Source organism: Balaenoptera borealis (genome assembly GCF_965194805.1).
Source record: "Balaenoptera borealis genome assembly, chromosome: 16".
Classification (NCBI taxonomy): domain Eukaryota; kingdom Metazoa; phylum Chordata; class Mammalia; order Artiodactyla; family Balaenopteridae; genus Balaenoptera; species Balaenoptera borealis.
In genome coordinates this window covers 71,044,800-71,069,052 of record NC_138872.1, presented here as the reverse complement: position 1 = coordinate 71,069,052, position 24,253 = coordinate 71,044,800, and the positions used below count along the sequence as shown (strand labels likewise).

The 24,253-nt window shown below is 41.2% G+C and overlaps 1 protein-coding gene across 4 annotated transcripts in view; it reads left to right on the top strand.

The window, feature by feature from the left end:
• The first annotated feature begins 3,986 nt into the window (after nucleotides 1-3,986).
• NSMCE1 (NSE1 homolog, SMC5-SMC6 complex component) overlaps nucleotides 3,987-24,253 on the top strand; it is a 37,294-nt gene continuing 17,027 nt past the window's right edge. Inside the window, exons 1-2 of one of the 4 annotated variants that reach the window (XM_082362612.1) lie at nucleotides 3,987-4,056; nucleotides 10,966-11,112. In XM_082362612.1, the coding sequence (XP_082218738.1) occupies nucleotides 10,977-11,112 (136 nt within the window). In that variant the 5' untranslated portion in view covers nucleotides 3,987-4,056; nucleotides 10,966-10,976. Of the gene's footprint in view, nucleotides 4,057-4,533; nucleotides 4,552-5,921; nucleotides 5,943-10,965; nucleotides 11,113-24,253 lie in introns of those variants that run through there. The other 3 variants (XM_082362607.1, XM_082362609.1, XM_082362608.1) reach the window with 3 other exon arrangements.

Sequence of the window (24,253 nt, the reverse complement as noted above, 5' to 3'; positions counted from 1 at the left end):
CCTTAAGGCTATAAATCCCTCCTCTAATTGTTGTTTTAGTTAGATCCCACAAGTTTTATGTCTCACAAGTTTTATGTCAGGCTTTTATTGTCATTCATTTCTAAATATTTTATAATTTTTTTATTGGTTTTCTTTTCAAGCCGTGTGTATTCTTCAGTTACCAAATGTATGTTCTTTTTCTTTCTTTTTTTAAAATTAATTAATTAATTAAAATTTTTGGCTGCATTGGGTCTTCATTGCTGCGCACAGGCTTTCTCTAGTTGAAGAGAGAGGGGGCTACTCTTCATTGCGGTGTGCGGGCTTCTCATTGCGGTGGCTTCTCTTGTTGCGGAGCACGGGCTCTAGGCGCATGGGCTTCAGTAGTTGTGGCACGCAGGCTCAGTAGTTGTGGCTCGTGGGCTCTAGAGTGCAGGCTCAGTAGTTGTGGCGCATGGGCTTAGTTGCTCTGCAGCATGTGTGATCTTCCAGACCAGGGCTCGAACCCGTGTCCCCTGCATTGGCAGGCGGATTCTTTTTTTTTAATTAATTAATTTATTTATTTTTGGCTGTGTTGGGTCTTCGTTTCTGTGCGAGGGCTTTCTCTAGTTGCGGCAAGCGGGGGCCACTCTTCATCGCAGTGCGTGGGCCTCTCACTGTCGCGGCCTCTCTTGTTACAGAGCACAGGCTCCAGACGCGCAGGCTCAGTAGTTGTGGCTCATGGGCCTAGTTGCTCCACGGCATGTGGGATCTTCCCAGACCAGGGCTTGAACCTGTGTCCCCTGCATTGGCAGGCAGATTCTCAACCACTGCGCCACCAGGGAAGTCCCTGTTGTTTTTCCTTTAAAAATGTATTATAAAATCTTTCAAAATACAAAAAGATATTTAAAAATAATGAATACCCAGCTTAAGAAATAAAACTCAAATGTATGCTGATAATTTTCAATTTTACTTTTCATAAGTAAAAGATGCACGTGATAAAAAGCAAATCACTTTGTCTTGCTGGTCCCCTCCTGAGAAGCAACTGCAGTTACTAATTTAAGGTGTATTCTTGTGAGTTGAATAGGTTTCTTTTTGGCTCTCTTTTTGTTTTTGATTTTTAATTTTACTTTGTTGCGGTTTGTGAATACAGTCTGTAGATTCTTTGGAATTTAAGCTTCCTTTGTGGGCCAGTGCATAGTCAATTTCTATAAATGTTTCAACTGTGTTTGACACGAACAGGTGTGCTAATGTTCTTTGTCTAAAATACAAAACTGTTCTCATCACTTCCTCTCTGATAGCTTCTGTGGTCCTCGGGTTAAAGACCCACTGCCTTAGCCTATGATTTGGCCCCAACCTTCCTCTTTAGCCAAGCCCTCAGTCACCTCCCTTTGATACAACACATTTACAGACATGTAGCTCTTGTACCTTTTAGGGTCAACTTTCAGAAGCAATGCTTGAACTGTCAGAGTTGTCCTGTAGCAGATAGTCCAATGCCTGACAACACAAAGGTCCTATTAGATACTCAATGAGTCAGCCATAGAATGGGCTGTCTTCTGAGGATGGAGTTATGCTGAGACAGGACAGTCACCCAGTGGCGGGTTACTCACTCCCTCATCATGAACTCTAATCCTTACTCACTACTTGCTCCTCCTGAACCCAACCTGCCTCACTGAGGTCTCTGGTTGCAGTATCCTCCATGTCAATTTCTCAGCACTTTCCCTCCTCCCTCCCTCTGCCTGCCCATCATGGTGGATCACTTCAAAGGCCCTCCCACCAACGCTCTCCAGTTGCTTTGCCTTCTAGGGTCAGTGGCATATGCCCAACCAAGACCCACCCCAGGATGAATCCACACTAAGCTTTTGCTCTGAGGCCCCTGACACACGAACGGGAGATTGTGTGTGTGTGTGTGTGTGTGGGGAGAGGAATCGGGTAAGCGACTGTCCTGTCTACACATTTAAGGTTTCAACCTTTGCTGGAACCTCACTTTTGCATTCCCTTTGGCCTCTGTTCCAAACCTTTTGACTCCCCTCAAGTCCCCTAGCATCTCCCCAGCCCCTTTATTCAGCAGAATGATAGTTTGCTAATTTGTGGAGAAAATAGAATACATCAGGGGTGAGCCTTTATTTAAACATTTTCACTTCCTTTCCTTCTGTTTCAGAGCGTCTCTCTTCCTCCTTAGGGTAAAAGTAATCCTGTCTCCGTATGTCCTTGACTCCATCCTCTCTTGTCTCCCCTGTTTTTATTCTACTTTTTCCCTCTGCTCCTGTGTCTCCCCTTCCCAAACCATCCTTCCCAAAAGTAGTCAGCACCCCCGACCTCAGCTTCCCTGCGTCCACTCCTATTGGAGGCCAGCCTAGCTTCTTCCCCTCTCTATGGGCTCTAACTGGCCATCAGACTCTAAACTCGGGTCACATCTTTCTTGCCCTCTCCAGAGCGCTGAAGATCCCGACCACTCCCTGCTTCTCAAAACTCCCTCCTACCTATTTTGCCCCTGATACCACTCTGTCTTGAATCTCTTTCTTGTCTTTCTACCTTCTTTCTTGTCCCTTTGATCCTGAAATGTCCCCAGCGTTTTCTACTCATGGTCCTCAGTTTTTATTTCTCCACACACACCAGGAAAGCACACAATTCATTACGAAGGGGTGTAGTCTCTACCAAGCTCCGAACAAGCACTGCCATGGGAGAATGCTGGCTGATTGTCACTACATTGCCCCATTTTTCAAGAGCTGTCAGATACCCTAGGGTTTTACGTGAAATGCCTCAACTTTAAATATAGATTATGAATTGAAAGTTTGCCAAAACTGTGCAGAGTAAATAAAACATGGATGGTCTCATTAGGGCTGTTCTTTTCTTATTCGACTGCCCCTAGGACAATTTATAAGGTACTTTATTAGTAATGGAAGTTCACATTTATTGAGGATTTACTATGTGCCAGACACACCTCTGAGTGGTTTGCATGTATTAACTCATTCAATCTTCACAACAATCCTATCAACAAAGTGCTATTATTATCCTGCTTTATAGAGGGAGCAAACTGAGGCAGAGAGCTTCAGTACTTTGCCCTGGGTCTCAGAGATTTTGAGTTTAAGAACCAGGTTTCAAATCCAGACAGTCCAGCTCCAGAGCTCAAGTTTTTAACCACAGTACTCTGCTGGTTTCCTCCCGCAGTAGATGAGAAAACTGAGGACCAGAGAGATTGAGAAGTTGTCCAAGACCACAGGAGTGGTAACCGGCCAAGTAGGGACTTGAAGATATCATCACAGGGATAGACACTTGCACTTTCTACTGGTCTATAATTAGTTACCTGTTACCTGTTGCCCCTGCTAGACTGCACGACCAGCTCTCAGAGCAGGGACTGGAATACAAACGTTTGTAAAATGAGTGCCCTGGAGACGCAAAACAGTCTGTTCACCTCTGTTAATAACTTCATTTACTTCTCACAACAGTGCCCAGGTAGGACAGTAGCTAACATTTAATTAGCACTTCCATGTGCCATTATCTCTTAAAACCTCACAAACACACTATTTCATAGGGACTATTATTATCCCTACTAGACAGAAGAAGAACCTGAGGCTCAGTGCAGCTCCGTGACTTGCCCGAGATCTGGCAACTAGTAAGCGACAGAGTCAGGATTCTAGCGCGCGCTATGAGACAACAGAGGCCTCTTTCTTGACCATGAGGCCACACTGTAAGTTCTACAGATGGGAAAACTGAGGCCCGGGACAGGGCACTAACTTGTCCTGGGAATGGGAATCGCGCCCATTGAGGAGGGCACACTGCACTCTTGCTCTTCCCCCTCTTGGGCCGCGCGGTGCCACTGCGGAGCGGGAGGCGGAGAACGAGAAGCGGAAGCCCTTTCCCATAAGGTACCGAGGGCCGCTTGGATGCGCTAACTCCCGCCCTAACTGACGGATCCCGCGACTCCAAGGCAACGGCGCGGGCTGGAGAACAGGAAGTGAGTCACCCGGTGGGAGGGACAAATCTGCTACAATCACCAATGGGAGCGCCGCGTCCGCGCTCGCCCCGCCCCGAGGGGGGGGGCCGAGCCCGCCTTTTTGCCTTCGCCGCCGGCAGTGTGGGCTGCGCTTGGGCGCTGCGGTGGGTAATGGGGGCGCGGGGGCGCGAGGCTGACAGGGAAGGAAGAGGGCCGCTCAGGAAGGCGAGGGGCGGACGGCCGGTGGGGGTCAGGCACCGGGGGTCGGTCCGCGTGCTGTGCCGCAGTGTGGCTCCGGGGCCCGGGGGCTGGGGCTTCTCAATTCCTGATGGGGAAACTGAGGCCCCGAGAGGGGCGGCAGAGCTAGGTAGACCGGAAGCTAGTCCATCACACGCAGACAGACATTTTAAAAACGTAATATTAGGTGAAAAAATACTTTAAATCATAATATTAGTTGAAAAAGCAAAATACAAAATTCTGTCTAAACTGAATACGTAAAATAGGGCCTTCACTGACCACCCTCTTAGTCTCGCCGGTCTCTGTGCTTCCCCTCTATTTTGGGTACAGAACTTCTTACTTTGTACATGTCCACAGCCTCTTATTTTAAAGCCCTGAGGCTGGATGTGTTCAGAATCCCGAATTTCTCGAATTTTCGAAAGGTAATATGGAGCATATATTATATGTTCTGTCATATCTTCAACGGGGTCTGGGGCAATGTCTTGTGATCAAATACATTACTTTTCTCACAGCTAAATATGTGCGTATTTACGCGAAGGGGGTAAACATCAACCATAAATAGTCTCACCTTAGGTCAGATCAGGTTTTCAAACTTAGAAGATTAGTTTTGAGAACTTTCGAGATTTGAGAATTGCAGATAAGGGACCTGGATCATAATTTTATCGTTCACTCATATTTCTCACTAATTCGGACTGAGGCTGCCACAGTTCCTCACCCTGCTTTTTGTATGGTCACTTCCCTGTCTCCATTACTAACGCTGTGTCGCCTTGTGCCCTTTCAGCCTCAGTTTCCTCATCTGTAAAATGGGGTCAGTAATGCTTTCCTCATAAGGCTCTGGGGAGGATGAAATGAGACTGTGAATGTGAAACATTAATACTGTGTCTAGCACTTGGCACAGATAGTTATGTTTGAGATTTGCTTATTCCACAAACATTTCTATTTTTAAATTATTTGAATGGTGATACACCCTCCTTTCATAGAGACAACTGACTTCTCTGCATAAACAAGCCTATATGTATCTTTCATCCTCATTTTCCCACCCCTTTTCCCCAAATTATAGCATTGTATACTGTTCTATACCTCCTTCTTATTAACATTTATTTTGGCTGTTCCTTAACATACTTATATAATTTTCTTTTTTTTTTTATTAAGATAAGTTACCCACCTATAAAAATGTGTGATATAAGTTTGAAGAACAAAAGCACAGTGAACACCCATTCACACACCACCAAGTTAAGAAATAGTAGTACATTGTCATATCCTCAAAGCCTCCACTGAATCCTTTTCTTCCCTCCCTAAAGATAACTACTGCCCTAAATATTGTGTTATCATTCCCTTGTTTTTCCTTGTACTTTTTAGTATCTATGTATCTCTCATGAATGCAGTGTATGGTTTTGCTAGTTTTTAGATTTTATATAAATGGGATCCGAATATATATTTTGTGTGACTTGATTTTTGCACATAACATTACATTTATGAGATGCATCCATGTTACTATGAGTAGCTCTACTTCATTGCTGTTTTGAATTCCATGGTATGATTATAAAGTCTTTATGTAGGTGTTCTTCAGTTGATTGGCACTTATACTGTTGCCAGATTTTTGCTATTACATCATGCTTCATAAACATACTTCCTGGGGTAAATGTGGAAGTTTCTGTAAGGTATATACCTAATAGTAGATTTCTGGGGATATCAGATTTTTAGTGATATCAAATCAATGTCTGAAGTGGTTATAAGGGCTTATACTCTACCAGCAGTGGATGAAAGTTTCAGCCTCAGCCATTCTTAAGAATTTATGCCTTTCTGGTGACAGGTAAGACATAATCACTATGGTTTTAATACTCATTTGCCTGATGACATTGAACATTTCTTTATGTATTTATTAGTCATTTGTGCATTCTCTTCATAAATTTTCTCTTGCTCATTTTTCTCTTACATTGCCTTCCCCTTACTGATTTGTAAGATTTCTTTATATATTCTGAATTTTTTGTGTGTGTCTTAAATGTGTTTCAGATACCTTCCAGTTTGAGCTTGTCTTTTGTCTCTCTGTCTCTCTCTGTCTCTGTCTCTCTCTCCCCCACTTTCTGTATTTTTGATGAACAGAGGATCTTAATTTTAACAAAATTGGATTTATCAGTATATTCTTTTATGGTTTGTACTTTTCATATCTTTTAAAGAAATTCTGCTTTCCCTACCTTTGGGTCATAAAGATATACTCCTATATTGTTGTCTAAAAGTTTTATTGTGTTTCCTTTCGTATGACCTTAATCCTCAAGAATTGAGTTTTGTGCATAATGTGAAGTAAGGGTCTAGTTTTATTTTTTTTCACATATGAATAATGGGTTGTTCTGGCACCTTTCATTGAAAAGTCTGCTTTGATCTGGAGTTCCATTTCTTCAACATATCAAGTATCCATATATGTATACATTTCTATTTCTTAGTTGTCTGTTCTGTTCCATTGGCCTTATTTGTCCATTTCTGTACCATTATCACCCTTTATTCATTACTCTACCTGTATAATAAGTCGTGGTACCTGGTAGGACAAGTCCTCCTGCCTTTATCTTCTCTAAGAATGTCTTTGCTGCTTTGTCTTTACATTTTCTATGTAAATTTTAGAACCATCTTGTCAAATCACACACAGACATGTACACAAAGCCTGTGAGGATTTTGATTGGAATTGTATTGATTCAATTGCATTGGATCAATTTGGATTTTAAAGTGATTGCTTTGAACATTTCATCCTTAAGTGTTATGTGTGCTGTGGGTTTTTGTAGAAGTTTCCTTCTATTCCAAGTTTGTTAAAGAGTTTTTAGTATGAACAAATGTTGAATTTTATCAACTATATTTTCTGCATCTATTAAGATGATTGTATGCTTTTTCTCCTTTCTATTAATGTGGTGGCTCACACTGATTGGTTTTTCTCTCCTGCCACAGCTTTATTGAGATATTATTGACATATGACATTTTTTTTTAAACATCTTTATTGGAGTGTAATTGCTTTACAATGGTTTGTTAGTTTCTGCTTTATAACAAAGTGAATCAGTTATACATATACATATATCCCCATATCCCCTCCCTCTTGAGTCTCCCTCCCTCCCACCCTCCCTATCCCACCCCTCTAGGTGGTCACAAAGCACCGAGCTGATCTCCCTGTGCTATGCAGCTGCTTCCCACTAGCTGTCTATTTTACATTTGGTAGTGTATATATGTCCATGCCACTCTCTCACTTCGTCCCAGCTTACCCTTCCCCCTCCCCGTGTCCTCAAGTCCATTCTCTAGTAGGTCTGCGTCTTTATCCCCGTCTTGCCCCTAGGTTTCTTCGTGACCATTTTTTTTGTTTGTTTTTTAGATTCCATATATATGTGTTAGCATACGGTATTTGTTTTTCTCTTTCTGACTTACTTCACTCTATGATAGACTCTAGGTCCATCCACCTCACTGCAAATAACTCAATTTCTTTTCTTTTTATGACATATGACATTTGATGGACTTTCAGATGTTTAACCATTGCTGGTATAAACCACACAATATATCGTCCTTTTTACATTGCTAGATTCGGTGTGTTAACATTTTGCTATGTTCATGAAAGATAACGGATTTTCATTTTACCTTCTTTTGAAGTCTTTGTTAGGTTTCAGTGCCCAACTTATGTCAGCCTCATCAGATGCTTTGGGGATGGTTTGTTCTTTTTCTGGCTCTGGGATAGTTTATGTAACATTTGAAATGATTTGTTTCTAGAATGTTTGGTAGGATTTCTTGATAAATCCATTGGGACCTGAAGTGTTCTTTGTGGGAAGATAAATTTCCCATAAAATGTCTTTAATGGTTATGAAATTGTTTAGGTTTTTAAATTATCTTTAGTCAGTTTTGAATGAATTTCCTGTGACTTTGTACACATTTAAAATACAGATTATTTTAAGTTGTCTATAATATCTTTTTAAAATGTTTGTGTCTGCAATTAGTTTCCCTTTTTCATTCCAAATATTATTTATTTATAAGTTTTCTCTCTCTTGGAAAATCTTGTCAGAGGTTTGTCACTTTTATTAAGTGTTTTCAAAGAATAATTTTGGTTTTATTGATCTTTTCAGATATGCACTTATTTTCTATTTCATTAATTTCTGGTCTTTATTATTTTCTTTCTTTAACGTTCTTTGGATTTAGTTTGCTGTTATTATTTTTGTAGCTTCTTCAGATGGATGTCTAACTCACTAATTTTCACACCCCCCTCCCAAAAAAATATATATATATAAACATTTAAGGCTATTAATTTCTCTCTACTGTTTTAGTTGCCTCCCACCAATTTCTATGTGTAATATTTTATTTTCAGTTCAAAATATTTTCTGATTTCCATTAACAATTCATCTTTGATAAAGGATTATTTAGGAGTGTGTTTCTTAAATTTTAAACAGTTTTTCTACTTTTCTTTCTGTTTCTGGTTCCCACCTTTATTGCATTGCAGTCAGAGAACATGTTCTGTATGAGACCAGTCTTTTACAGTTTGCTAAGACTTACTTTCTGACCCATATGTGGCAATTTGCAAAACTGTTCCAGGTATGCTTGAAGATTGTGTATTCTGTGGCTGTTGAGTACAATGTTTTATGCATGTCCATCACATTAAGCTTTTCGTTGTGTTTTACAAATCTTCTCTATACACACATTTTTTTGTTCATTTATCAATGATGGAGAGGGATATGTTAGAATCTCCCACTATGGTTATGGATTTGTATGTTTATTTTCATAGGTCTGTTAACTGTTTTGAGGTTCTGTTATTATGTGCTTAAATACTTAAAATTGTTATGGCTTCTTTGGAACTGAATCTTTTTATCATTTTATGGGGACCATCCTTATCTCTAGTAATGCTTTCTGCCTTAAAGTCTATTTTGTGTCATATTAATATAGCCACACCAGCTCTCTTTTGGTTAGTTCACAGAGTGTATATTTTCCTATGCTTTTACTGTAAATTTTTTGGCATTCTTATGTTTTAGAAGTAACTGCTATGTCATGTAGCTAGGTTTTATTAATTATTCAATTTGACAAGTTTTTGATCTGGTTTAACAGCCTGGCTCTATCATCTACTTAAAGACCCTTAGTTTGGAAAGCATGAATCTCCAGAGTTTCTAGGATAAAAGTCCAAATTCCTCAGCCCAGCATATTCTGTTCTTGTGTCTGGAACAATCACTGGCAAATAAGGGGTACTCAATACCTAAAACTAGAATGGATGAATGAAGGTATCTGATCCTAGTGATAGGAAGTAGACGTGGCAGGACTTGGGGGCTGGCTGGATCTCGTCAGCCTCAGAGGAGAGCAGGATCAGGGTTTGATGCTCAGGTCTGTGGTGTCTGTATGTCTGCGTGGACTGTACCACCCAAACCAGATGATTCTCGGAGAGGACTCGCGGGGAGGAAGGGGTCGAGGAAGGAGAAGATGAGTCTGGTTTGGGATTGGTTGAGGTTGAGATGCTGGTGAGATATTCTCGAGGAGAGCTAGCAGGCAGTCAGAGAAGCTGGTCATGAGATGGTGCATCTTCCCAGCTCTGAGGCCCAGCTGATGATGCCGTTTAAAAAGAACAGGAACTAGCCTTCTTGCGTATCTCCTAGTGCTAGTTCTTGGCAAACCCGTGCTAGTCATATCTCATTTAAACTGCATCTTATTCTTTAAAGATCGTATTATCCCCATTTTATAGAAGAAAAGACTGAGATGAAGCATATTAGCTAAAAATGTGTCTGTGTTATATTTGCCTAAGGTAACAGCGACTTTCTTATAAGATCATGGCATCACCTGAAGTGGATGTTAAAACCTCAGAATTTCAAGCCCCTCTGCAGTCATAACCTCCAGAAAAGACCTGGGGATCTGCATTTTTTAATACGCAGATTAGGTGATTCTTAAGATCAGGCGGGTCTGGCAGGCACAGGTCTCAAAGCCACCTGTCTAGTTCTCACCCTGAGGTCTTAGCCGCTGCACTGCGCCACCTCTCTGTGGCAGGGGCAGGCTTTTTGATCAGGGCTTGTGCAGTCCTTTTATCAGCTCTGATCTTTGTGGTTTGTGGAAAGATAGCATTTTAGTAGAGAGCAGGAGATTTTGAAAAACACCCTGCAGTCCTAGCATGACAGTTGTTTTATTAGTGGTTTGGGAAAGGGGAAGGAAACTAGCATTTATTAAGTGTTTACTGGTAGTTCTCTAAGCAGTGAAAGTTATTCTGATTTTATAGTGAGAAATGGGGCCTCAGCTAAATTTATCCCAGGCCATAGATCTGGTAGGAGGCTGAGCCAAGTTTCAGACCCAGAAGTGTCTACTAGTAAAAATAGCTAAAATTTTTTTTTAGTGTCTAGTCTGTTACCATGCTCTTATATGTATTTTTTTATTGAGGTATAGTTGATATACAATATTATATAAGTTTCAGGTGTACAACAGAGTGATTCACAATTTTTAAAGGTTATACTCCATTTATAGTTGTTATAGGCTTTTATGTGTATTTACTCATTTAATCCTCATAGTAATTCTAGGGAAGACGTTTCTATCACAATTCTCACTTAACAGATCAGAAACTGAAGCACGTGGAGGTTAAGTGTCCCCGTTTCACACACCTCCGTGGTGGAGCCGCCTGTGAATCCAGGCTTTCTGGCTGCTTCCAGAGTCCACACTTCTCAGCACTGCCCAGTACTAATTTGCCTCACCCCTGACTCGTGTCCTTTTCGTCTTTGTACTATTCATTGTGATGAACTAGATTTTAAAAACCATAACACACTTTTATCTGTTAATGTAAATTGGAACGGACCGTGGAACGTTGCTTTTGGTGTGCTCAGACGTGACTGGATTGCCTTTGCTTCTTTTTTCAGTTCCTCCATCCATGCAGGGCAGCACGAGGAGAATGGGCGTCATGACTGATGTCCACCGGCGATTCCTCCAGCTGCTGATGACTCACGGCGTGCTGGAGGAGTGGGACGTGCAGCGCTTGCAGAAGCACTGCTATAAGGTCCATGACCGTGAGTATCGTTTCCCTGTTCCCAGGCTGCTCTGCCACCGTGTGATCAGGGGCTAGTGACACTGGACGAATACCATGTACCCAGTCAACCGATATTGCTGACCTGGGCGTTCAAGTCTCTCACCATCTCGTGCCAGCCCACCTTTCTCATCTCATCTTCAACTTTTTATTTTTTTTAAAGTAAATCTGACATTTAGCCCAGTGGCTAAGAACTTGGACTCTGAAGCTGGATAGTCATGGTTCACACCAAAGCTCTAGCACCTTCTCCAGTCCAAGTTGCATCATCTCTATAATGAGGATAATTATTTGTACTTCACACCTGGGGTGATTCAGAGGATTAAGAGACATAATACATACAAAACACCTGGCATGGAAGGCGCTGCATTGGCTATTGATAGGAAGAGGGCACCTTAGCACAGGGGTGAAGGGCACAGCCTTGGACTTGGCCAAATTGGTGAAGTGCCATCCCTGCCCTGTGCCAGCTGTGGGCATTGGGAGCATCTTCTCAGTGGGTTGTTGGGAGGGGTAAATAAGATAACACATGCAGAGCACTTAGAGACAGGACCTGGTTTCAATAACTGGAGGTAGCGGTAGAAGCAAGAGGATCCATTCTGATAGATCAGTGAAATCAATATTGGTAGATCTTATTGAGTGAGTGTCAGTATGGGTAGATCTTGTTGAGTGAAAAAGAAAGTTGATAAATTATACCTGTTGTATGATGTCATTGTGCTAAGTGTTTTTGTAAAACTTCACGATCTTTATTGTTCATGAATACATACATCTGTGTGTAAAAATATAAAAGTGGATTCTAGAAGGATGTGCAGTACACCGTAAGGTGCTTGCCTTTGGGGAGAGGAGGAGTGGGATCGTTTTGTCAGTAGAAATCAAAGGATACTTCATCGTTACCCTGTTTTGTTCTTTTATTTAAAAAAAGACTTAAACATGGCATTGTCAGCATAGTCTAATGGTTGTCCTTCTGATTGATTAACAGGAATTTAAGTATTTGTTTTTTATTCTATGTTTTTGTCTTTCTGTATTTTTAATTTTCAAAAGAAGTAGTCAGCTAAGTCGAGAGGGGTGGGGAAAGGTGTGGGAGGGGCTCTGGGTGCACTGGTGAAGGGACCCAAGACGAGGTGCCACATTTCGAGAACTGCAGTGTGTGGCCTGACAGAGGCAGAAGCCAGATCCCTAGGAGCTGAGGGGGGAAGGGCAGTAAGAGGGAAGACAGTGAGTAGAGAAGCAGTACCTTCCTGATGTGTAGAAGAAGGAAGACTTAAGAGGGTGGCATTTAGAGAAGAGGCAGGGTTTGAAGCGGCTGCTCCAGTGAGGTGTTCACGGGAAATTCTGGGAGCTGGATGGTGCACATCAACAAATTAAAAGCTTGGAGGGGCCCTACAGTAAGGAATCCTTTTAAACTCTGTTTAATCTTCCGTGTCCAAACTTAACTGACCTACAAACCTTGGGAAACTCTGGACAAGAACATATGCCGTGTGGGAAGAGAACAGGTTCTTGTGGTACGTAGGTTTACAGGTTATGAAGAACTCATAATTGTACACCATAGTAATGGGTTTTGTTTTTTTTTTTTAATTTAATTCTGTGGACATTGCAGACTTCTAGAAGGATTTGAAGCAGGAGAGTGACATAATTATTGCTGTGTTTGAGACTCTCCTGGTGAAAATATGTTTGCTCGAATTTCCTGTACTGTGGTGGATCGGGGTCTTTGGTGAGAGCCTCCTTTATGGAAGGGGAATATTACATCTGTCAAGCTACCTTCTCTTGCTCTTTGAAAAACACAGCAGGATTTTAAACCTGGCCCTCAATGTCCTTTAGTGATGGGCAGAGTCATGCTTTTCTTAATTTTACCTACGTGACAGTTCCTTTTCCCTTTTAGTTTCTCATCTAAGTCTTTGAGTGTGAGCTTCATTGTTGACGGGGAAGTTTCAGAGCTCACTGCAAGAAGCTATATGATGCCTAAGTACTTAGAATGAAAGTGTTTTTGCCTTTATTTGACCTTTAAAGTTGTCATGACCTAATTTAGGAAAGTCCTGTAAAATGTGTCTAGGAATTGATTTATTCTTCACACTTTATGTACCATTTCTGGGCATCAAGATATGGTTATGGCTAGGGTAGTCAGGATAGAACTATCGGTGTTTTCTCCCATCCTTCATTAAAAAAAAAAAGAGAGAGAGAAAAGCTTGTTTCCAAGTGTTAATGTTATTTGAGGGATTTTTAAACTGAGGGATGATGGAATGAAATTATCTAAAATTAAGTAAAAACTTGTAAGACCAATATTATTAATCTCCTATCTTTTGAAGAGATTCCTAGGAAATTCCCCTTTTACCAACTAGAAAAATATTTAGGTTCTCAGAGAATGATGAAACAAAGGAGTATTTGAAACTGCAAGTTTCAGTTTCCCAGAGCATTTGTCCCTTTTATCAAAGCACTTCCTATTCTGGGCTCTTGCTTGGGCTGTCCTTTTACTGTCATTAGGGGAAGACCAACTCCCCACATCTCCTGGCTAGTGAAGAATTTTGATTTTTTTCCTGATGTCCTGGTATAAAGCCTTGGCCTTTCTTCCTGGCATTGGAGCACCTTAGATTTTGAACCAGGGCTTGTGTACAAGCATGTGGCCATCCAGCACCATTTCCTGAGACTCTCCAGTGGGCCAGGCCTCTGTGCAAGGACTTGATGACACAGATAAACTTTTGCTTCGCCTTGGGTTTCGTGAGTCAGACATGGAATCAGACACGGAATCAGACGATTCCAGTATGAGCCCCCTTGATGGCAGTAGGTACAGGAGACCTGGGGAGTGGTGGTTAAGAAGACTTGGATTTGAGGATTTCCACTTTAGACCAAGATGGAGTAACAGGGACTGATTTACCTTCCTGTCTGAAACAATCAAAAGATGGACAAAAACATGCAACACTGGACATTAGTCAGTGAAGGACAGTGATCTCTTGAGAGGTTTTTCCCTCTTGACACCAAATATGCATTTTTTTTCCCAGCACTACCTCCCCAGTTCTCTGGACACCAACTTGGGTGTCCAAGAACTCAGTTCAGTTCTGACACTACCTACCTGGAGTTAGAGTCAGATCCCACCAGTGAGGGGCTTAGTCCCACGAGACTGCCCCTACTTACGATGCCAGTCTCAAGTCCTGGGCCACCCATACTTCTGACTGGCTATAAATCAGGGTTCTCATGATGCCCTCCCCAGGTTCAATACATTGGTAGAATGGCTCACGGAACTCAGGAAGACACTTTACTTGCATTTGCTCGTTTACTATAAAGGATACAACTCAAGAACAGCCATATGGATAAGATGCATAGGGCAGGCTGCTGGGGGCAGGGGTGGTTTGGAGCCTCCGTGCCCTCTCTGGGTGCTCTACCCTCCTAGCACCTGGATGTGTTCACCATCCCGGAAGCTCTCCAGATCTCAACATTTAGGGATTTTTTTAATGGAGGTTTTATCACGTAGTCATGATTGATTAAATCACTGGCTGTTGGTGATTAGCTCAATCTCCTCTGCCCAGAGTTGTGGGATGGGGCCGAAAGTTCGAGGCATGTAATCAAGGCTTGGTCTTTCTGGCAACCAGCCCCCATCCTGAAGTTATTTAGGGACCTGCCAAGAGTCATCTCATTAGAACAAAAGACATGCCTATCACCTTATCACTCAGGAAATTCCAAGTGTTTTAGGAGCTCTGTGCCAGGAACCAGGGACAAAGAGCAAGTATCTTTCTTTCTTTTTTTTTTTTAAAACATCTTTATTGGAGTATAATTGCTTTACATGGTGTGTTAATTTCTGCTTTATACAAAGTGAATCAGTTATACGTATACATATGTCCCCATATCTCTTCCCTCTTGCATCTCCCTCCCTCCCACCCGCAAGTATCTTTCTTATACCACAGGGAGAATTGGGGTGCGCACTACAATTGCCTCCGGTCACTGCTGTGAGAGCACTTTCAGGCCATGGCACAGGGGAAACCAGGCAGAGCTAGACAGACTCTCTGAGTTGAGGAGATGGAGCTGAGAGTTCAAGGAGATGAAAGCAGCTAGGGTTTGTAGGACAGAACTGTACTGGAGAAGAGAGATGCACAGAGAGAAAAGTAGAGATCTATAGAGTACCCCTCCACCCCCATCAAGGATCCAGCTGAGAACTGATCAGCAAGGGAACTACTTGAGGCTAAGGAAAGAACCAGTTGAAAGAAAGAGTTAGGGAAACAATGTGGCATGTTCACACGGGGCTGGGAATAGTGCCTATTCCGGGCCCAAATGGCTTCCCTGGTGAATTCTACCAAACATTCAAGGAAGGAGTAATACCAATTCCACCCTTACTCTTCCAGAACATTGAAGAGAAGAGAACACTCCCAACTCATTCTATTAGGCTTGTGTTATCCTGATACTAAAACCAGACAAAGACATTGCAAGGAGAGAAGACTAAAGACCAGGATCCCTCATGAACGTAGATGCTAAAATTCTAAACACAATTTTTGCCAGTCTCATTCAGCAATATATAAAAAGGATGATGTAATATGACCAAGTGGGGTTTACCCCAAGAATGCAGGGTTGGTTTAGCATTTGAAAATCAATCCATGTAATTCACCACATTAACAAACTAAAAAAGCAAAACCATATGATCATCTCAGTAGGTGCAGAAGAAGCATTTGACAAAATCCAACATCTACCCAGGCATGATGAAGCAGAAGTTTTTTTTTTGTTTTTTTTTTAAAATTTATTTATTATTTATTTATTTGTTTATTTATTTTTGGCTGCATTGGGTCTTCGATGTTGGGTCTTCATGGCTGCACACAAGCTTTCTCTAGTTGGGGCGAGCGGGGGCTACTCTTTGTTGCGGTGCGCTGGCTTCTCATTGCAGTGGCTTCTCTTGTTGCAGAGCTTGGGCTCTAGGCGCGCAGGCTTCAGTAGTTGTGGCACGCGGGCTCAGTAGTTGTGGCTCGCGGGCTCTAGAGCGCAGGCTCAGTAGTTGTGGCGCACGGGCTTAGCTGCTTCGCAGCATGTGGGATCTTCCCGGATCAGGGCTCGAACACGTGTGCCCTGCATTGGCAGGCGGATTCTCAACCACTGTGCCACCAGGGAAGTCCCACAGCAGAAGTTTCTTACAGAAAGCTAAAGAGATCCTCAGGAACAGTGTGTAAACAAGATAAACAGGACCTCAGGCCTTAGAGCAGGAGAGAGGAATCAGCAACTGTCTGCACAGAGTTGAAAAATCCAACATCTATTTCTGATTAAAAAAAAAAAAAGAAAACCCTCAGCAAGTAGGAAAAGAAGGGAACTTCCTTAACCCAATAAAGGGGATCTATGTAAAACTACAGCTAACATATTTAATTGTGAGAGACTGAATACTTTTCCCCTAATATCAGGAGCAAGACAGGAATGTCCATTCTCATCATTTCTGTTCACCGTTGTACTAGAGGTTCTAGCCAGTGCACCCAGGCAAGGGAAAAAAAAAAATCCACATTGGAAAGGAAGACGTAAAAGTGTCTATTCACAGACATGATCATCGTAGAAAATGTGATGGAATCTTTGAAAAAGCTACTAGAACTAATAAGTGGGTTTAGTAAAGTTGCAGGATACAAGATCAATATACAAAAATCCGTTGCATTTCTGTGTGTTAGCAGTGAATCATCAGAAACTGAAAAATTTTTTAAAAGCACCATTTATAATAGCATCAAAAATATGAAGTACTTAGGAATAAATCTGACAAAAATTTGTAAGGCCTGTAAACTGAAAACCACAAAATATTGCTGAGAGGAATTAAGGGAGATCTAAATAGATGGAGAGACATGCCATGTTCATGGGCTGGAAAATTCAGTATTGCTAAGATATCAGTTCTCCCCCAAATGATATATAGATTCAACTCAATTTCAGTCAAATTGAAACCGCTAGGTGGCGTTTCGGGGAGGGCTCCGAGGAGCTCCGGTTCTTTATGTCTCAGTGCAGAAAGAATTCAGTGAGAGGCAAAGTGATAAGAAGTGATTTATTAGAATAGGACGCTTGTGAGGTTACAAGTAGCGGATGGGCAAGAGGGTGCCGTCTGCTGAGAACTTAGTGGGCCACAGTTTTATAATCAAAGGAAAAGTGGGGAGGGGGAAAAGGCCATCCTCTTCCTCATTCTAGAGTTGATGTCAGGCTTCCCTCATCAGCTCCTTCTCCAGGTTGGCCAGGGGAGTTTTCTTTTCCCTACTTGGTCAAGCCAGGACTGTCGTGGCACTATGGAAATGAGCAAAAAGGCGGTAACATATGCTAAAACTGGTAAATCATCTCAGGTTTTGGTATAATGTCACCTTTTCCTTATATTTTTGTTTTTAGTACATGCAGAGGAGCGTGTCCTAGGAATCATTAACTTACTGAGTCAGGATATGGGTTAGGCTGTGGGTCTTATACCACCATTGTTTTACTGTTTTGGGGTGTGTCTCATACTTCTGTTGCATGGTTTTGTTGCTAAGCAAGTCTGCTTTCTTGAGTCATCATTAACTCACAGAGGTCGCCGATACTTTTTTCTTTACTTACAATCCCCTAGCGGGATTAACTATTTAATTACAGTAAGTCCCCTACATACAAACAAGTTCCGTTCCAAGAGCGTGTTCTTAAGTCCAATTTGTTCGTAAGTCCAGCAAAGTTAGCCTAGGTACCCCAACTAACACAATCGGCTATATAGTACTGTACTGTAATAGGTTAGTAATACTTTTCACAAAAATAATACATAAAAAACAAACAAAAAATAAAGAACCAAAAAATTGCAGAGGAAGGAACACTCCCAAACTCATTCTATGAGGCCACCATCACCCTGATACCAAAACCAGACAAAGACACTACAAAAAAAGAAAATTACAGACCAATATCACTGATGAATATAGATGCAAAAATCCTCAACAAAATACTAGCAAACAGAATCCAACAACACATTAAAAGGATCATACACCACGATCAAGTGGGATTTATCCCAGGGATGCAAGGATTTTTCAATGTACGCAAATCAATCAATGTGATACACCATATTAACAAATTGAAGAATAAAAACCATATGATCATCTCAATAGATGCAGAAAAAGCTTTTGACAAAATTCAACACCCATTTATGATAAAGACTCTCCAGAAAGTGGGCATAGAGGGAACCTACCTCAACATAATAAAGGCCATATATGACAAACCCACAGCAAACATCATTCTCAATGGTGAAAAACTGAAAGCATTTCCTCTAAGATCAGGAACGAGACAAGGATGTCCACTCTCACCACTATTATTCAACATAGTTCTGGAAGTCCTAGCCACGGCAATCAGAGAAGAAAAAGAAATAAAAGGAATACAAATTGGAAAAGAAGAAGTAAAACTGTCACTGTTTGCGGATGACATGATACTATACATAGAGAATCCTAAAACTGCCACCAGAAAACTGCTAGAGCTAATTAATGAATATGGTAAAGTTGCAGGATACAAAATTAATGCACAGAAATCTCTTGCATTCCTATACACTAATGATGAAAAATCTGAAAGAGAAATTATGGAAACACTCCCATTTACCATTGCAACAAAAAGAATAAAATACCTAGGAATAAACCTACCTAGGGAGACAAAAGACCTGTATGCAGAAAACTATAAGACACTGATGAAAGAAATTAAAGATGATACCAACAGATGGAGAGATATACCATGTTCTTGGATTGGAAGAATCAACATTGTGAAAATGAGTATACTACCCAAAGCAATCTACAGATTCAATGCAGTCCCTATCAAATTACCAATGGCATTTTTTACGGAGCTAGAACAAATCATCTTAAAATTTGTATGGAGACACAAAAGACCCCGAATAGCCAAAGCAGTCTTGAGGCAAAAAAATGGAGCTGGAGGAATCAGACTCCCTGACTTCAGACTCTACTACAAAGCTACAGTAATCAAGACAATATGGTACTGGCACAAAAACAGAAACATAGATCAATGGAACAAGATAGAAAGCCCAGAGATTAACCCACGCACCTATGGTCAACTTATCTATGACAAAGGAGGCAAAGATATACAGTGGAGAAAAGACAGTCTCTTCAATAAGTGGTGCTGGGAAAACTGGACAGCTACATGTAAAAGAATGAAGTTAGAATACTCCCTAACACCATACACAAAAATAAACTCAAAATGGATTAGAGACCTAAATATAAGACTGGACACTATAAAACTCTTAGAGGAAAACATAGGAAGAACACTCTTTGACATAAATCACAGCAAGATCTTTTTTGATCCACCTCCTAGAGTAATGGAAATAAAAACAAAAATAAACAAGTGGGACCTAATGAAACTTCAAAGCTTTTGCACAGCAAAGGAAACCATAAACAAGACGAAAAGACAACCCTCAGAATGGGAGAAAATATTTGCAAATGAATCAACGGACAAAGGATTAATCTCCAAAATATATAAACAGCTCATTCAGCTCAATATCAAAGAAACAAACACCCCAATCCAAAAATGGGCAGAAGACCTAAATAGACATTTCTCCAAAGAAGACATACAGACGGCCATGAAGCACATGAAAAGATGCTCAACATCACTAATTATTAGAGAAATGCAAATCAAAACTACAATGAGGTATCACCTCACTCCTGTTAGAATGGGCATCATGAGAAAATCTACAAACAACAAATGCTGGAGAGGATGTGGAGAAAAGGGAACCCTCTTGCACTGTTGGTGGGAATGTAAATTGATACAGCCACTATGGAGAACAATATGGAGGTTCCTTAAAAAACTAAAAATAGAATTACCATATGACCCAGCAATCCCACTACTGGGCATATACCCAGAGAAAACCGTAATTCAAAAAGACACATGCACCCCAATGTTCATTGCAGCACTATTTACAATAGCCAGGTCATGGAAGCAACCTAAATGCCCACCAACAGACGAATGGATAAAGAAGTTGTGGTACATATATACAATGGAATATTACTCAGCCATAAAAAGGAATGAAATTGAGTCATTTGTTGAGACGTGGATGGATCTAGAGACTGTCATACAGAGTGAAGTAAGTCAGAAAGAGAAAAACAAATATCGTATATTAATGCATGTGTGTGGAACCTAGAAAAATGGTACAGATGAGCCAGTTTGCAGGGCAGAAGTTGAGACACAGATGTAGAGAATGGACATATGGACACCAAGGGGGGAAAACTGCGGTGAGATGGGGATGGTGGTGTGCTGAATTGGGCGATTGGGATTGACATGTATACACTGATGTGTATAAAATTGATGCCTAATAAGAACCTGCAGTAAAAAAAAGAAAAAAAAAGAAAACATTTATAATCTTACAGTATAATACCTTGAAAAGTACAGCAGTACAGTACAACAGCTGGCATACAGGGGCTGATATCAAGTGAACAGGCAAGAAGAGTTACTGACTGGAGGCGGGAGACGAGGTGGAAGATGGTACAGCTGAAGGATTGTCCGCAATAGGAGATGGAGGACAAGCTGCAATTTCACTCACACATGACGTTGATGGCACAGGTTCTGGTTCCTTGCTGGGTTCAATTCTATCTACCCTCTTGAAAAACCGATCCGGTGATGTCTGGGTAGTAGGTCCTTTTTTCTTGTCATAGATGACACGGTAGCACTGGATTGCATTCTGAACGGCTGCTGAACCTTCGTGTACCGTGCTGTGTTTGGGTCCTGTGCCTCAAAAACTAACAGTGCCTCCTCAGATAAAAAAAAATCCCCTTGTCATTTCCTGTGTCGTGAATCTCTTCAATTCTTCAGTTACTTCTTCCTCTTGTCTCTCTTCGTCCTTTCTCTGGGCACGTTCGCATCTTTGAAAGTTCGCAACTTGAAGGTTTGTATGTAGGGGACTTACTGTACCTACTTTGTCCCTTTACTCTGTCCCTATCAAAATCCCAGCAAGGTTTTTTGTAGAAATTGACAAGCTGATTCCAAAATTCACATGGAAATGCAAAGAACCAAGAAGAGCCAAAACTATTTTGAAGAGGGAATCAAACTTGGAGGATTAACTCTGATAAATAAGGTTAATTAAGATTACCTGATTTTAAGACTTATTATATAGCTGCCATATCAAGGCAGTGTAGTATTGGCATAAAGAAAGATATACAGGTCAATGGAATAGAATAGAGAGTCTAGGAATAGACCCACACATAGATGGACAGCTGATTGTTGATGGACATGCGAAGTCAACTCAGCGAAGATAGTCTTTTCAAAAAATGATGCTGAAATAATTGGATATCCATATTCAGAAAAATGAACCCGAGCCATACTTTGCACCCTATAGAAAAGTTAACTCAAGATGAATCATATACCTAAACATAAAACCTAAAACTGTCACACTTCTAGAAGAAAATATAGGAAGAAACCTTTGTGACCTTGGGTTAGGCAAAGATTTCTTAGATATGATCCATAAGAGAACGAATCAATAATTGCACTTCAAAATTTTAAAATTCTGCTCTTTAAAATATACCACTTAGAGAATGAAAAGACAAGCCAAATACTGGGAGAAAATATTTGCAAATCACATATCTGATCAAGGATTTGTATCCAGAACATATAGAGGACTCAAAAAACTCGACAATCAGAAAACATACAACCCAATTAAAAAAGAGACAAAAGACTTGAACAGACACTTCACCAAAGAAGTTATGTGGATGGCAGATGAGCACATGAAAAGATGCTCAGCCTGTCATTAGACCTTAGGGAAATGCAAACTAAAACCACAATGAGAGACTACTACACACCTATCAGAATGGCTACAATTTAAAAGACTGTGTGTATCATGTGTTGGCGAGACAGTGGAAGAACTAACTGGAGCTCTCATCTGCCGTTGGGTGTAAAATGATATAGCCATTTTGAAAAACAGTGTGGCAGCTTCTTGACACAGCCGTTTCTCTCTCATGTACTTGTTTTTAGACTCAAGAGAAGCGAAGATACATGTCCACAGAAGGGCTTGCACGTAAGTCTTCAGAGTAGGTTTACTTGTAATGGCCCCAAACTGAAAAAATCCTACTTGTTCCATCAACAGGCGAACTGATAAGTAGACTGTGGTGTTATCCATCTGATGGGCTACTACTTAGCAATAAAAAGGAATGAACCATTGCTACCTGCTACAATATGAATGAATCTCAAAATGGTCACGTCCAGTGGAGAAGCCAAACAAAGGAAAGTATATACTGTATGAACCCATATATAAACAATTCTAGACAACGCATATATGGCTATAGTGACAGAAAGTAGTTCAGTGGTTGCCTGGGGATGGTATAGTGGAGAGTTGTGAGGGGTGGGAGAGAGGGATTACACAGAGACATGAGGAGACTTTTGGGGAGTGATGGATATGCTTATTATCTTGACTGTGGTGATGGTTTCAAGAGTGTATACGTGTTGGGACTTCCCTGGTGGCGCAGTGGTTAAGAACCTGCCTGCCAATGCAGAGGACACGGGTTTGAGCCCTGGTCCGGGAAGATGCCACATGCTGCAGAGCAACTAAGCCCATGTGCCACAGCTACTGAAGTCCGTGCACCTAGAGCCCGTGCTCTGCAACAAGAGAAGCCACAGCAATGAGAAGCCTGTGCACTGCAACAAAGACCCAATGCAGCCAAAAATAAATAAATAAATTTATAAAAAAATAAATAAAAACAAGCAAGAAAAATTTAAAAAAAAAAGAGTGTACACGTGTATCACAACTTACTAAATTGTACCCTTTAAAAATTGTATGTCAATTATATCTCAACAAAGCTGTTTAAAAAAAAATCTGCATTTAAACCTACTTCGCTACTTGGTAGCTGTGTAACCTTGATCGTCACTAAACCCCAGAGCTTCATGAATATAATGTGTGGCATGTGCTCCGTGGCCTGTAAGTGCCATGTAGAGGGATAAACAGGTTTCCAAAATGCAGCTCATTCTCTTGGTCTCATAAGGCCCTGTGTTATCTGTGTGGGACTCTAAGGAAATAGATGCAGCATTCAGGAAAAGTATCCTTTCTGTATCCAGGGCTTACCTGGAGAGGCCCCCTTCTTGAAGTCTGACTCCCAAGAGAGTTGGCAAGTAGTTACGGAAAGTTTCATTAGTTCAATTTTCTAAAAACAAAACAAACATGGAAGCCTGAATTTTGAAGCCTTCGAAGGAGGCCCAGGTCCCCTTGGGAAGTTGGTATTCCTGATGATGTTGTCGGGGAATGGTGTTGCCCAGCTTGGGGCTTGAGGGGGCCCTGAACCTGAACCTGACTCTGGGTTGGAATGTGTGACATTGATCATGTGGCTTTACTGGGCAGGAGCAGAAGGTTGCCACAGCCCACAGTTTCATGGCAACGAGTCTCTCAAAGTTATTCGCCTTGTTAAAACTATTTTGGGGCTGGTCTTTCTGGTTCTGTTTGGTTGAACAAGTTGGGTTTTAGGGGATCATTGGGCCCAGCCTCCTCGTCTTACAAAGCAGGAAGCAGAAACCCCTGGGAGTCTGGTGTGCTGTGTAGCCCCTTCTCACACAATGGCTCTGGGCCCCAGCACTGCCCAGTGCTGCCTTCTGAGTCAGTGCCAGATTCTTTGAGGGCCTGCCTTGCCTGAAGCTCCTAGGGTTGCTTTTTAAATTTATTTTTTTATTTTGAAATAGTTCCAAACTCACAGGAGAGTTGTAAGAATAGTACAAAGAACTTTTTCCCCCCTGAATCATTTGAGAGTAGGTTACCAATTTGAAATTCCATCACTCCTACATTCTTTAGGGTGTGTTTCCTTCTAGCAAAGACATTCTCCTGAATAACCGCAGGATAACCATTAAAATCTGATGTTAACATTGATCCATCACTATGATCTAGTCCACAGACCCCTTTGGGGTTTCTCCAGTTGTCCCAAAATTGTCTTTTTTAGCAAAGGATCCACCCCAGAGTCATGTGTCACATTTAGTTGTCACATACAATTTGTCCTCAGGACAAGTTAGGTAGAATACCTGAAATCTTAGATTAAAAAATTAAGACTTAACATAATTTCAGTGAGCAGAATAAGTGATATGACGTTCAGGCAAAACACCAGTGAACTAAAGTGCATGTACCAAAAATAGATTAGGGAACACAGTGTCAGAGGACCATTATGGATGATAGATATTTTCCGTTTTTGTCAAACCTCTCATCTGCCCTCATCCTAGCTTTGTTTTTCTCATGC